The sequence below is a fragment of the Leptosomus discolor genome, chromosome 8 (assembly GCF_034619465.1).
Source record: "Leptosomus discolor isolate bLepDis1 chromosome 8, bLepDis1.hap2, whole genome shotgun sequence".
NCBI classification, from domain to species: domain Eukaryota; kingdom Metazoa; phylum Chordata; class Aves; order Leptosomiformes; family Leptosomidae; genus Leptosomus; species Leptosomus discolor.
Window position 1 is genome coordinate 38255213 of NC_141398.1, and position 15469 is coordinate 38270681.

The window sequence follows — 15469 nt, forward strand, 5'->3', positions numbered from 1 at the left end:
TAACAGCAGCAAAGAAATCCAGGGCCGAGAGGAAAAATTAGCTGAGAGCTAATAGTCAACAGCTAGCATTACCTTAATCTGTTATCGTCTGCATCGGCTCTGGGAAAGCAATCAGAAGAACTGAAAGCCTACCTTATCTTCACTGATTTGAGAAAGGTTGGACAAGCTTAGCCTCAGACATTGCGTAAGCTGTGAAGAATGATATTCCGCAAAAGGCCCTTTCCAGCTGAGGAAGAGATTTCTGTAACGTGCTCTGCATGGGGCAACACTGGAATGTCAGGAATTGCCCTGTACACTCCATAGCAGCCCGCTTACACCACAATGTTTCTCATGGAAACTGCATATATCGTTTTGCTCTAAAACTTGCAACAACTAACAAATCCTAAATTAGAGATGTTATTTTACATTGTAAAAGCCTTAAGGGCCTGAAACTTACCTATCCAAGAGGTCATCTCTATTCCTGGGATACTACCACAACTCAGACCAGCTGAGACACTGGAACTGGCTAACCCCCAACTACGACTTTGGCCTTGGCTTTTATCAGGAGGTTGAGCTGGTTGAGTATAAAGCACATTCTAATCATAGCACAGATCTTCAAAAACTAAAGAATCTGTAATATTTTCCTTGAAATTGTTTGCCCCAACGAATTTAAAGAACTATCAAAATTAAAAGGTAACATGGATCGCATCTATTATTGCACATTCCCAACATCATCACCAACTTTACCATGCTCATTTATCTTATTCTGACATGTAACTTAATGCTTAATACTAATTATTGTATAATTGCATGCCTGCTAACTAAATATTTAATCAAGAAACAACAGTTGAAACAAATTGAGGTTTTTCTTTTTTTAAATAGCAGTTGAGATGAAACCTGAAGGTTACTTAGAGTCAAGGTATTTCCATTTTGTGGCTTTTTGATGTATTTTAATTTTCTTATAGTGGAATTTCCCATGAAGCAAGAATGATCGATTATATCTACCTATGGAGCTTTAAAAACATATCTACGCATATCAAATGTATCTTGCAAATATTCAGCTTCCTGATACCTGTGAACAGCTCCACTTCTGAGGGTAACTTTTCCTGTAATCATTTCGAGAACATAATCCCAGTGATTCAGTATTTTCCTGGGAATGAGGAGGCGCACTACAGGGCTAATAAGGTCTCCATTAGCAATCAGGCTGAAATAAAGCAAAGTAAAATAATTTGGAGGGGCATTTTAAACAAAACTCATCACCACCCCCACCCCTGAAAATTCTACTTACAAAATAGTGTAGGGCTCCTGGAGTGGTTTTCGAAACCGTGCTGACACAGTGATTCTACTGTGAGTAACTGGCTTGACCTGCAAGGACAAAAAACCCTAGAAATTACTCAGTCTTCACACTGGGAAAGCGTTTGCGCTGACCACCACCAGCAAGGGTGGCAGTGTATCTGCAGAAAGAAGTTCCTGTTTTTAAAACATGCATTTTATTCCATTCCAGCTTCACCTTCTACAGAGCATACGTAATTACTGCTGCAGGATTATATATGTGTTGAGCAACAACCTCAGAAGAGTATACCACAGTGCAGCATGGCACAATGTATGGTTTCCACTAAGAGGTCAGAATTGTATGGACAACTTTGGTGACTTCTCATACAATAAGAAATTTTGTACTAGACTGTATATAAACTATGCCTTAATCCCTAAGGTAATTGTAATTCACAGACCTGCTGTTAATTCCAGTGTGCTCTAATTCAGGTGGAAGATTCACACGTACTAGTACAAGCTTGGAAAGAGAGTAAGAGGTTGTTATCACACAGCTCATTATGGGAGGCAAAGAAATTTTTGGAGACTGCCAAATAATTTGGGAGCTCAGCCATTCTTGCAGAAACATTTAAAGCACGTTTTTCAGACCATAACTGGTTGTTTGTCACCAAAATTTGAGAGGAAAATTTACTGAGTCTCTAGGAAGAAAAAGAAAACACATCCTAAACTGCAACACCTGACAACGCTTCTATTGCTGCTGTCAGCCATTAAGGGTTATTTGCCCAACGTAAGCAACCTAATAGAGAGCTTCGGAATACAGTAAAAAAATAAGGTAACTTTCTAAAGAGTATGCTTCAGTAACTGCCTCAGGCTGAGGCAATACTCATCTACTTCCATAGCATCAGGTCCTAATTATTAGGCTCCAAACACAGGTTGCATCCAAAACAGGAATGACTTAACTTTGGCTGTCCTTACACCTTTCTGCGTATAGCTGCTAGGTTGCCAGGCTAATCTCCTATAAAGCATTCAATAGGTAACTAGTAAAGCCCTCTATCGCTTTTTGTGACTCCACATCCATTCCCGATGCTCACTTATGCTGTTGATACCTATGTTTAAGCTCTCACTTATGCTGTTGATACCTATGTTTAAGCTCTCACACACTCCAAACAGTCCATCAAACTCAGTTCTCTGATCCAGTCTGCAATGCTCAGGTTTCAATGACCCACACTTTACTGGAACTATTTAGAAAGCATTTGCTGAACATAAAGGAGCCCTTTAGAATAGTCCCAGGTGTGCCCAATGATTTAGTTGTTCCTGCAAGCTGATGAAACCATTAATTTGATGTAGGCTTCTCAGAAGGCCATCATGTTATTGCATGCAGCCCTATCAGTGGGCCCCCGAGAAAATAAGCAACCTGACAGACGTTAAGAGCTCATTTATTATTTGAAGGATTGTATTTCTGCCAATGATAGATACTGTGGCGTTGGCTTGCAAGTCCGTCTTTTGGGTTATGCAGTCTTCTGTGGCCTAGTAACTCAGCTCTGTTCTTAAACAAGCAAACTGTGGGGGACTGTAAAATGGGATCAGCTTGGGCAGAGACTTAATATTTTTCTTTTCTATCTAAACATGGCCTAAACCAGAACAAAACACAATCTTGTGTTGTTCTGCTAAGCATGTTTAAATCAAATGTACCTCCTGTATTAATAGGTGAAAAGAATACATTAGTGCAATATTACATTTGCTAATGTAACACCACTAAAATCAGTGCACAGAAACGCTAAGGTGACTGTGACACTATTAAAACACCCAGAAGTAATTAGCACAGCACATAGACAAGATCTCAGCTTCTGGGAGCCTGGAGCAGAGCAGCCCAGATTAAATTAAGCAGATGCTGGACCACGGTGTCACAGAACTCTCTGAAGTCTCCTGCCACACTCAACATGAACAGTCAGGGCAAGTGTACTGTGTCTTTTCTTGGGGTCCACATGCTCTTGGGCAGATGTTTAGGCTACTGTTGTTTGTCTGGAAAGGGAGGGATAACGATCGGGTTTGGGACTGCTTGCCTCCTGAAGGCATGTTTTACACCTGATCTGCTTCAGGGTCCAAAAGAAATACAAACTCTTTATATTAATCCAAGACACAGGGACACTCTGATGCTGCAAATGAGAGAGAGGAAAGGAGAAAATAAATATATAAATTAAAAGAAAATTTTAAAAACCAAACAGAAGGAAGAGCCTGCATAGGGGCCCTGCAAATGAGCTGTGTACACCACCTTTAATTTTGAAGATGGCAAGCATGCAGACATGCAAGCAACTAGTGCAATATAGTACAATATAGTATTCCACAACGCACAAGAGATAACTCTTACAGATGCCCAATATATGTTCTGGCTACACCACAGTATATCAAGCTCTCTAAGTACAACAGCGCAAAAACTCAGCACAAGCAACACTAGCCTGCTCTGAAGCCACCTTTTTAAAAAAGTTTGGCTAGATCTATCCTGCGTTGTGATTTAAATTAAAAACAAACAAAAAAAAACAAAACCAAACAAAACAACAACAAAAAAACCCACTCTATATACTATTATTCTACTTAACCTGTCCTATTCATTATTTTTTGGCACAGTCTTCAAGTTATTACTTCATAGAGTTTAGGACCACTTCTGTCTGACCAATGTTAAACTATTTATGGTTATGAAAAACAAGCCACATAATTTCAATATACATTAATAAAAGACCAAGTGCTCAGCCACCGTAAATCAATCTAGTTCCTCTGAAGTACATGGACTTATGCCAAACCACCCCAGAGGAAGACCTGATCCAGGATTTAATTAAAGACTGCATGGTTCTGCCTCTATTTTGTTCGTAGGAGGCACCACAGCATTGCAGTGTCTGGAACAGTCTGACCCCTCTGGCACTGCAGCATTACATATTAACAACGATGTGGTCTTGGGGGAAGGTTTGTGCTTACATTAAGAGACCAGCATCACTAGCACCCTAGACCCTTTATTTTCTTTTGCCAGCCACATTCTCAGTTGATGTAAATCAGAACTTTTCCATTTACGTCAGCAATTGTAAGCAGACTGACATTAATCGTTGGTCTGGCCCCATTATGATTTTATCTTCAAATTTTGTACATTTTCAGTTTGTTTGAAAAGACCCATTCAAGGGCAGCCTCCATATCCCACTGACAAATGCTGCCAACATTTCATAATCTGTGATGAGATACTTATCTGAGGTATCACACGGCAACATACAGCAGCAACGTATTCAGGGGAGGAAGAAGAAAGCATTATACCAGTTGAAACTCACAGGGAACTGTAAGTAGGTTGGAGGCATTCAATCAAATGAGAATTTGCAAGGCAACAAGGGCTAAACACAGTTGGAAGCACACCATGGGATCACAGACACTCAAAACCACCATCATTTTTACCTTTCTATTCTACAAAGAATTTATTTCCCACAGTGCCTCTTACACCAACAGCAGTGTGGCTCTTTCTTGCTTCAGTGAGGAGTTACCACCTGTGAAATAACTTTGCTAAGCACCTTGTAGAGTCTGAGAAAAACAAAGCAGCTAAACCCCACGCAGGCTAGGTTCTGGGAGCGGCAATCAATCATCAGTGTTTGAGACCTCTGTAAACACTCAAATTTCAGAATACATGCTACAGAGAGTTCTCTTGGAGCCCATCTTACATCTTCAGTCATAATTCACTGCGGTTGAACTTGCGTTGCTGAATGTTAGATGCAGATGAGTGCCTCGTAACAGCCCTTTGAAAATACAAAGCCAAGATGCAGATCAGCATCTCACTGAAACATGGTAAAATCGACACCCTCACAACTGCTTTATAACTACATTCTACACATTTTTCCCTTATACTAAAAAATATGCTAAATATTCACAAAATTTAACAAACACAGACAAAACACTTTGCAAACACATACTACACACTGTACAATCTACTTTAGGTACTTATGTCTTCCACTGTTAACTGTTGGAAAAAAACAACCAAACAAACAAAATTATCATCAGCCAAACCATTGTCTCAGGTATACTGTCATATGTACACATATGAAAAATATTTTTTGCAAGAAAACCATTTTGAATTCATGTGTGCATACCCACACATGTATACATGTATAGAACGTGTGTGTGTGCGCACATATATACACCAATTTAATACAATTTTCATACAAAAATTCCTATTATGTTTATGTTCAGCTGAGCACACGAAAGACTGAAGATCAACAAAAAACATGTTACTCCTTTTAGAAGACTATGGATGGGCTTGATCATGCAATGCTTCAGACTCAATAGTGTTACACTGGGAAAAGAAGGAGGTATTTAAAAGACGTGTAGATGTGGTGCTTAGGGACATGGTTTAGAGGTGGACTTGGCAGTGCTGGGTTAACGGTTGATTGCGATGATCTTAAATGTATTTTCCAACCTAAATTATTCTGTGATTCTAAACATAATCCCTAAAATGGAGATGTAGCAAAACGATGTATATTTGTTTTTGTTGGTGTGAACCTATTTGCTGATCCCCTCCACATATAGTTTTTGCTTCTATGAACACTGCACTATACTTTTCACATTTATTATTCAAAAATAGACTGGAAAGAGGGAAAGATCCAGTAAACTACCCAACTCCTGTTGGCTAATCGGGTCTTGCAAGAGGTATGTGACACTTCAGAGAATCAATCCTTGTATATCAGAAAAGCATACTGTTCATTAAATAACATTTTAGTTGTGCTCTGAACATACCATGCTGCATATTTAATTCTAAAAAAGTGACTTTTATGCACTTGAGAATAGTTTCCAATAGAAATGTGCCATTCTGAGAGTTTTTTTTTTTTTTCTTTCCAGTGTATATTAAATAGAGACATGCTAAATACAGAGGTCTGACAGCACTTTCACAGGCTGCAGTGAAGACACAGGCTAGTTATCCATAGCTAAGAAATGGTATGACTATCTGATTTATTTCCTTTTCTTACCAGAAGTGCCCCTCATCAAAGAGGGCAAGATTTACAGGTTTACACGTATTTATAAAGCCATATGGGATGGCAGCAAAACACAGACAAAAAACATAACCTCCTTGAACCAGGTGCTCTGTGCTGGTTTGATTTATATAGGTTTAAGAGCTGGCCTTTCTTACTGCTCCATTAATATAGCCTTGGGTACTACAAACATCTCACTTATTACTCACATCACTTTATAACTAACCTTTTGAAGCGTTAAATATTTCAACACAATGTCACATTCCAAATTTATCAGCTCATGCAATGAGCTAAAGCTGCCCTTGTTCACTGCATGGAGGTTGGACTAGATGACCTTTAAATGTCCCCTCCAACCCAAACTATTCTATGTATGAAAGCTTTGAGGAAACTTTACCAATCCTCTGAAGCATCATTAGTAAAAATATTGATTATTCCGTTGTACAAAACTACAGTAGTTCCCAGTTGATGGGTAATAATGTTATAAACACACCATAAGTAGGCAAATGTTATAAAATTGGGGACCAGGATGTTTTCATTGCTTAAACATCACAGGAAACAGTGGTAAACCAAAGGAATGGAGTCTACATCATCCTTATCTCTCTATAGTATAAAGCTAACTCTCGAGGTGCCTTACACAGAGTAAGACATATAAGTAGAATTTTATCAAATAATTTTATGAAAGCTTTTCTAGAATATAAGTCGGTAAAAAAATCCAAGTGGAACACAAATGGCAATGAATCTTGAGCAGCACAAAAAATACTTGTGTCAGAGCTTGCCACACAATCACCTCATTCTAGAAACCCAGGAGAAAAAGTGAAGTGCAAACGTAAAACTTCAATGTTTTTACTACCTAAGAAAAATCTGTCTGCTATCAACCAAGGGCAAATCTATCTATACGGTTAGTAAAGCATCTTAATGCAGGCCTGGTATGAACTTTTGATAATAGATGCTGTTTCATACAAACACTATAACCCTTCATTTTTTCTTTCAGTTGCAAGAGACTGGGTCTTCAATATCAAAATACATCTGCTTTTCTTCGGTGCCAGCAATTCTTTGCTTTTACAATAACACACTGCAAATTCCGTTTACTTCAGCGCGTTCAAAAAAACGTTGGTCATAAGTCAAAGAAGAAAGGTGGTTTCAGGTGAACACATTTTTATTAAGCAAAGATAATTTAAAACAAATCGTTACCTACAGGACTTGCAAATACTTGCAAATACTTGCAAATATGCTCAGTTAATTCTTCAGCAGCTCACACAGCCCAAATAACGAGTAAAATTTATCTTTTTGAGTGCACAGGGAGAGACCATGTAGACTAGAGATAGTGCCTAGAGATATATAAATATCCATACTTCACACATCATAATTGGAAAACAATGTTCAGTACCTTTTACAAACAATTAAGCTTGTAATAAACAAATGGTAACTCTGTTGGCCCATATTTCTTCAAGAGATTAATTGTTAGATTCCTCAAGCATATCATTTAAAATGTATTTGTACTTGCAGATCACCTCAGTACAAAAGGGATCTCTTGCTAAACAAGCTGCTCAGTTGCCAAAAGAAGTAATGGATGGAAACATACCTGAGGAATAGTTGTATCAAAGCTTCAGCCTGGGTCAGGATGAAATCTTTTTACTACTTTCCCTACCAGTAACATAGCTGTAAAAAATTTAGAGACATATTATTACAGTGTGAGGGCTCTGCCAGAGGATTTAAAACAGCCAAAAGCCTGGCTGCTATCTGCTGAGACTAACACACAATTTCCCCACACTTCTGTGACAGGCGTCTTCTTTCACCCTTACTCCTGTCCCTGGTTGAAAGTGGGAGAAGTCAGAAATCTGAACTTACTCTCTACCCTGCTCTCTCCCCAAAAAGTCTAAACTAAGATGGGATTAGCTTGTTGCAGAGGCCATCAAATAGGAACTGAAAAAACAGCCTTTTCCTAGGAAACTTGCTCCAGCCTTCCATGCAGAACAACCACCACAACGGTACAGTGCGAGAAACATGTCATCAACTTGTCTCCTGGAATAAACAGCAAATCAGAAGGGAAAGAGTATTACCATGTCAGTAAAATGCTTGAGCCATATACAAATTTGCTCATACTGGCAGTCTCTCTCTCTTCACTGCTGCTCACTGCCTTTAGCTCTAATCTGATCTTTTCTTTCTCCCTTTTCATGACCCACAGCTCACCCTTCTGACCATCACGCACACTCCTAGTCAAGCGAATCTGCGGCACTGTGAAAATCAGCAGAGTGGCACACCGATCTGGTGTTACAGCAGCATGAGAACTAAGAGGCTTCTCCTAAACTGCTGTGCTGCTGCTGTTGCTAAGGAGAGCAAACAGGCAAGGAAGTGCCCAATACACCTAACAGCGGACTGAGTGAGAAGAGACAGAGATGCGGCTTTGAAAATCCCACTAGCTCTAGCAGCATACAACAGGGGATAACTTGAGAGGATGTGCTTGATAATTGCTCAAATGTTACTGCATCGAGATGATCTTGGGAACTGGGGAACTAAAATTGGATATTAATGCGAAACTAAACAAATCACAGACTGATGTTCTGAACTGAAAAGGATCTTGCAGACTGTTCCCATTATAAACTCCTTCCTTTCTTCTGCACAGTTACCAATTTTCTCTTGAGCTACTCCCTTCATCGCATGCCTAAGTATGACAGTCTGAGGAAGATTTCCAAAAGCAAAAATGGTATCAAGGCACCTAACTATCCTTGAAATGCAGTGACTGTTAAAGTACCACAACTACCACTGGGTTTTTGCATAACCAACAGCATCCCATCTCCTTCCTGGCCCTGGGCACATTTCAAAGTCTACTGACACCAATGATCAATGAACTACAGACATCCCACAGACCGACACTACTGGAACTCATGCTGCTTAGAGCCATTTAATAAATGTTCAGTATCATTTTCATGCATTTTACTTCTATCATAAATTATAGCATCCTGCAATAAGATGTCAGAGTGGCCCTCCCTTGTTCATCATCCTATACTGACACAATAGTTCACCCAGGTCTATACACAATACTTTACCCAGAAGAACAGTGCTGTAAGTTCAAGTCCGTATCTGGGGTAGACTGGTGAAAAAAAAACAGCTGTTTTCCAACAGCTGAGCATTTGGCCCATTTATTTTAGTTGTTCAAAGGCCTTAGACTGGCAAACAGATTTTAAGAGACTAGACACTAGATTAAAGAAATCTATCATTGATATCGGAAATACTAAGAGATGACATTATTTCACTAAAGACCACCTTGGAACCTGATTTGTATCAGTAGTAGAATGACTAAGGGCTTTTTCAATAATATTTTCTAAAAGACCCAACTCTAACTGATGGTTGGGCTTCACAGACCAAGACTACAGTTATTTTGCAAGATTTTAAGAGCATTATTATTACTATCATACTTTAACTATTTTTAAAACAATGCTTATTTTTTTAAAAAAAGACCTAAAAATTAAACTGCTATGTGCAGTTGTTACACCAGAAAAAAGTAGAAATACAAGCTTCCTTGCATTGCTCTGCTTGTGCACTTTTGGATGCTGACACTGCTGATGAGGAACATCTAATACACTCTTTCCCATCTCATCCTTCTTTCACCAAAGACAGCCTATGGTGAAATCAGCTACTGATATTACAACATATTTGGTGATACAGACCCTCATCCATAAATCTATCTGTTTAGACAGAAAAAAAATTATCCTCCCAAAGTATTCCAACCAGACCCATCTTACAGACAATCACATCGATTTGCATGTTCCACTTCTCACATTAAATAGATGGATAGTGCTTAGTGAGTTACACAGCGTTACATAGTTGGTTCATCGCTATGTTGTAACAACACATCTACATTAAGACCTGGACCTCACCTTCCCCAGAGCTCCTGCTGTCAGTTGTAGGGGACACACAGAGAACACAGGTGCTTACTAGCTGTAAACCCTTGTTAGCTCCAAACATATCAGGCAAGGCCTGCACCTTACAGGTCAACAGGACCATGGTATTGGAGAAGCTCCAGCTAAAACTGAACTAGGGCACAACAGAGAGAAATAATACTGCTTTCGTCAGGGACAGAATCCATTCCCAAATGTTAAATCTCAGCACCTTACAAGCACAGATGCTGAAGGATTTAATTAGATGAGTTCTCAGAATCCATGAGATGGAGAACTTTTTTTTTTTTTTCTTCCTGCTCCTGCCCCGGAATGCCTTCCTTACAAAATCAGATTCGCAAATTTCACTAAAGAAGATAAACCTATTTCTGATGGACTGCTTATTTTGTCTTCTCACTCCATGAGAAAAGTGAGAAGAGATTTTTAGTAAGAAATTAATGCTTTATATTTCCCATCTATTCCTTCTGCATGTAGATCACCATATTTACACCATATCTTGAACATGAATTTTTTCTTGTTTAATTCTAGTTTGACACACATTTTCTGGTTATATGCAAATTCAAAGTAACTGAGGTGCTATGTTTAAAGAACAACATTAAAGCACTCCCAAAAGCAGATGTCAAACATTTAGCAGTTTAACTAACACAAAAGAACACCTACAGCCGCATACAAATACACAGTGTACGGTGGCTGCACACCATTTTCCTTTTGCCTCCCTCCTCACTAACCAGAATTGGAATTAGATATTTGTAATTGTTTTACCAGAGAAAAACCTGCTCTGAGAAGCACTCATCAGGTAGGCAATGCCAAATTAAATGTGCTTCGTACAACCAGAATTGACACCCTTGTACCTAAGCATGATGATATCGCCTTTAATCACAGAACACGAATTTCTCAAACGCTGTTTCTGTGCTACCTTTTTAAAGCTTTCAGATCCTTGATGTATGGCACTATGCAGGTACAGAAAAACTGTCATCACCACCAGGCGACCATCAATGGGCTTGCAAAACCTGGTCTGGGGCAAGACAGCTCTAAGAGCTCCAAGACCATCTCCCTCCACAGGCAATAAAAAATCCTGCACCGGTTCTGAATGCACCACCAGCACTCAGGAGCACTGTAGCACAAGGCCATTTATCATGGTGATTGCTCATCCTTAAGGCCATGGTTAGAGCAAGGCCAGCTGTCAGGTGAGAAAGGCGGGAAGCAATCCCCAGGAGCAAGCTTGAAGAATAGCCTTTGCTGTCTCCAGGCTCTGGCTAACAGAAGCGCTACTGAGGTCATGAGAATGGGCTGGTGTCCGTTCTCACATCCACATCCTGGGGAAGGGGAAGAAAAAAGAGGTGGAGCTAATGAAGGAGAGCAGGTTAATACTTTAGCGCCAGCACAAAGAGAGCAGGAATTGTCCTGACAAAGATAAGTCTGAAAGCATACCCTAACGTTACCCTGGAGTTGTTTATGAGGCCATCAGTGAGCTTTTTATTCAATGACTAGCACACAGGTCCTTGATCTGCAAGGAGCCCACAAAGCTGTAGTGAGCAAAATAATCAACCAAATAATTTTATTAATTTATTTTCTTCTGTCCCCACTCCAGCCCACCAAAACACTAGAAACTCAGACCTGACCCATAAATTTCTCTGTACATGCATAACTCCTTCCTACTGAAGTCACTGAGACAATTCACAAATTACACCTTGCTGTGCCTGTGGGACAAACATTTTACTTCCGCCCTAAAATTATAACCTCTTACTTAGATCACAACTAAAAGTGAGATGAATTACTTGATTCTCTGCCTGAGCACCCTGCAAGTAACTAGTTTCAGCAAGATTCACAAAACTTGAGGACACTCAGGACACCAAGAAAATAGAATTGATGAATAAGAGACATGGGAAAGCTTAGTGCATATGTGAAAGTGTGTTGCTCAGTTTTACATACACATCAGCAACAGACTGTAACCCTGCTGCCTCATCAGTGTTTAATTAACTTTTCCTATTTTAAAAAATTGTTCTCTTTCCTTCATAAAAAACATAAAAAAAAACAGGGAGACATGAATGGCTACACAAAACCAACAAAACTGTCTACAATATTCTGTTCAATTGCATAAATAAACAAACTGGGGAAAAATCCAACTTAGAGTAAATTTATATGGTATCAAATTCCATCTCAGACTCGAATTGGATCTTCCCGTTGATCGTGTCCATTTGAAAGAAAAAAATACAGGTTACAAAGTTATGTTTAATTATAAAATGCAAGTGTCCTATTTCATAGCCTCTGAATAAGAAGTATCTGAGTATCATTATAAATGTCATTAGGGCACTAAGGCCTCAGTTTTGAGGGTCTTCAACCACAAGGTGTCCTACCATCTAAAGACACCTGCCACACAAACCATTAAATTGCCGGAAACACAGCATGCAAGCACAAGGCAAAAGAAACTGAAAAACAAGTGAGCTGATGCTTCTTGTCAGGCAGAAGCTGCAATTCAAATGTTTGTTTGGAATCATTGCTATCTCCACACACAACACAACGTTAAAAATAACGCAGAGTCACGCATCTCACAAAAATCGATGTACAGTGTTTTTTGAAGCCTGCAGTTCCCTCCTTATGCTATAGTGTAGCACTGCTCAAGAGAAACAGGCAAGCTTGGAGAATTACGGACTAGAACCAGTGAGAAATGTACAACTGACATTGGCAGTGGCTGGGAAAAATGACATTTATTTCTACTAAGTGTGACATTTTTGAACAAAAATGCCATTCTCCAGAGAAAATATCTAGTTTTGAAGAAAATTTGCTGGCCCAAACCTCCCCAAATTCTCATTCCCACCATCTTTTTCTGCATGAAACATAGCTCCCTTGGGTTTATAGCCAGATCCAACGAAGACAACAGATTTTCTTTACTGAAAGTTTTTAACTGGATGTGGCAATTCAGAAAGCTGAGCAGAAGATAATCAGCGCATCATGCTCAGAGCAATCACTCAATATATTCAGAATGGTAGATAATTATATTAGTATTAAACATAATAGACATACATAAAAATCAGGCATAAATGCAGGCATGTCACTAGCATTAACTGCAGGTTTACTTAAACATTTCAGACATCCTACCTCGTTATTGACTTCAGCAGGTTTTTTCTTTGTTTCCCCAATGTCCAAATAGCTGTAGAAGGAAAAAAGTTTTGATTATTTACAGAACCATCTAACTTACATAATACAAACATTTCTACACTTTTTCATACGTTAAGCTTTTAAAATTTATCATGCCTCAAAATAACATAAAAAGTAACTAATTCAAGATTTTAATGAAGGAGTTTTAACATAAATCTGCAGGCTGGCCCTCTGGGCTAATACAAAAGACAGAGGAGAACCAGCCATCTACCTTCAAGTCACTGGTGTTTAGAACAGACCATCAATAACCCCCTTACCAGAAAGAAACTCACATACTACTGTGAGGTGGATCAATAAATCTGAGCGCAATATCAGCCTACCAGAGTTTTCAAAGCCATCATCTTGCCTCTTACTTTCTCACAGTAAGTCCCTCATCAGAACTTTCCTCCATACCCTAGTTTAACCCAGGAGCTCAGCTAAAGTTTAAAAGGATCTACACCACTCCTGTTTCAAGAGGACGTGGACACATCTGAACACTGTATATCCTAGTTTCTTGTGGTTGGGACAAACCAATAGCATCTTTGCAATTATTTTATGAATAGACAAAATATAAGCCTCAACTGGACAAGAAAAAAAAACCACATCTATTTGAACAATACTGCTCTCCATCAGAGTACATATTCTCACAACAACATTGCATTAACACCAAAGTGTTAGTTAAAGCACACAGTGATGGATAAGCTGTATGTTGCTTTTCCAAAGAAAGGGAATTAAATAAGCCTTCAAGCACGAGTAACTCACAGACTAGCAAACAGGCAACAGTCCAGGTACCCCAACTATGCTAACTCCTTTCCCTTAGCACTCTGAGAGACATGAGAGCAGTTCTTCTCATGAATGCAGCTCTCAGTAGTTGCCGGTACTACAAGATGTTTCTAGTTCTCAGTGCTGTAGGAAGAGATACGTTTGGGGGCAGTTAGAACTCAGGACAGCAGCACCTTTCAGCACCTTCTGCCAAGAGCTAAACATGAGAACAAAAATGGCTGGGGCATCTATTCTACACCAGTAGCATCTAACTCAACATTAGGCGATGGGCATTTGTTACAGGTTCTCCCTATTCCCACTTTAGTGGGAAACCACAGGTGCTTTGCCAGGCTTTTAAGACTAAAAGACCCTATCTGAGAACATCAGGTATACCCGCCGGCAAGCAGCAGTGCAGGCTCACCAAAAGACCTCCAAGCTCGCAATGCATCTGCAGCCCTCCAGTAATGTCATGCTCTGTAGTTGAAGGTGTAGAAGAAAAAGAAAAAGCATCGTTCATTCTTTGGAGGAATGGTAAGCATTTACTAAGGTACCACGGAATGGTCACAAGGATTTCAAGGCTTTAGTGTGCAGGAACAGTAAGACACAGCAAGGCTTCCAGGCAATGCTTGAAAGCACATGGCAGAGCTTCAGAAAAGGCAAATGAAGCAATGTAGGACAATGTTTAAAAACAAAGTGTCCAAACCTCATGTTTAAAACCAAAAACAACTGTTGCAAGCCTCTCCACATTGAGCGGAAGGAGTTTTCCTGAGACCAAAAAAGAGAAGTCTTTAGCCTACAAGAAATAAAATGTCTCAGACAAAGCATTTCCAACAGCCTATAATAACAGCTGCTGACTGTGGTTCTTGTTTTCTGGGCATCTGTGAATTACTTCAAGAAGGACTAAGCAGCAAAGAAAAGCAAGTATATAGTCAAAGCCTTAAATTCACTATGCAGAGGTCTGGGCATTCAGTTGTCAAATTTCAGGGATCTACAAATCCGAAAAGGTCTAAATAAGGCCAAAGACTTTTCTTGGGAGAACGGCACTCAACAAAATCCCAGACCAAATACTTAACAAAAGTATTACCACTTGCTAAGAAAGCAAAAATACTCCCACTCAGTGACTATCCAAGCCAGTGATGAAACTACAGCGTTGTTTAAAGAGGCACTGCTGGAGAGAGGACAATCTGCCATTAATTAATGAGCACAGATACAAGTATATGGGCAAAGGAAGGAGGAGGGTAAAGTAGCACACTATAAAAAAAGCTAAAAATCAAAATCAGCTCCAGCATAGACAGTTTTCTTTCAGGAAGCTGAGAGTCAGGGAAGAACTCCACAGGGGTGCAGGCCTGAATGTGCATTCTCATTCCCCACTGCAACAACTACAATATCCCAACACACCCTACCACATACACACCAAAAACGTGTATTGAC

General features: G+C 39.5%; 1 protein-coding gene across 2 annotated transcripts in view; it reads right to left on the reverse strand.

Annotated features, from left to right (window-relative positions):
* Nucleotides 1–15469, reverse strand: part of DCDC2 (doublecortin domain containing 2) — a 67524-nt gene that overhangs the window by 49300 nt on the left and 2755 nt on the right. The window contains exons 2-4 of one of the 2 annotated variants that reach the window (XM_086469389.1): nt 13238–13289; nt 1268–1344; nt 1052–1183 (exon numbers count right to left, since the gene is read on the reverse strand). In XM_086469389.1, the coding sequence (XP_086325515.1) occupies nt 1052–1183; nt 1268–1344; nt 13238–13289 (261 nt within the window). Of the gene's footprint in view, nt 1–1051; nt 1184–1267; nt 1345–13183; nt 13290–15469 lie in introns of both variants that reach the window. The other variant, XM_086469388.1, reaches the window with a different exon arrangement.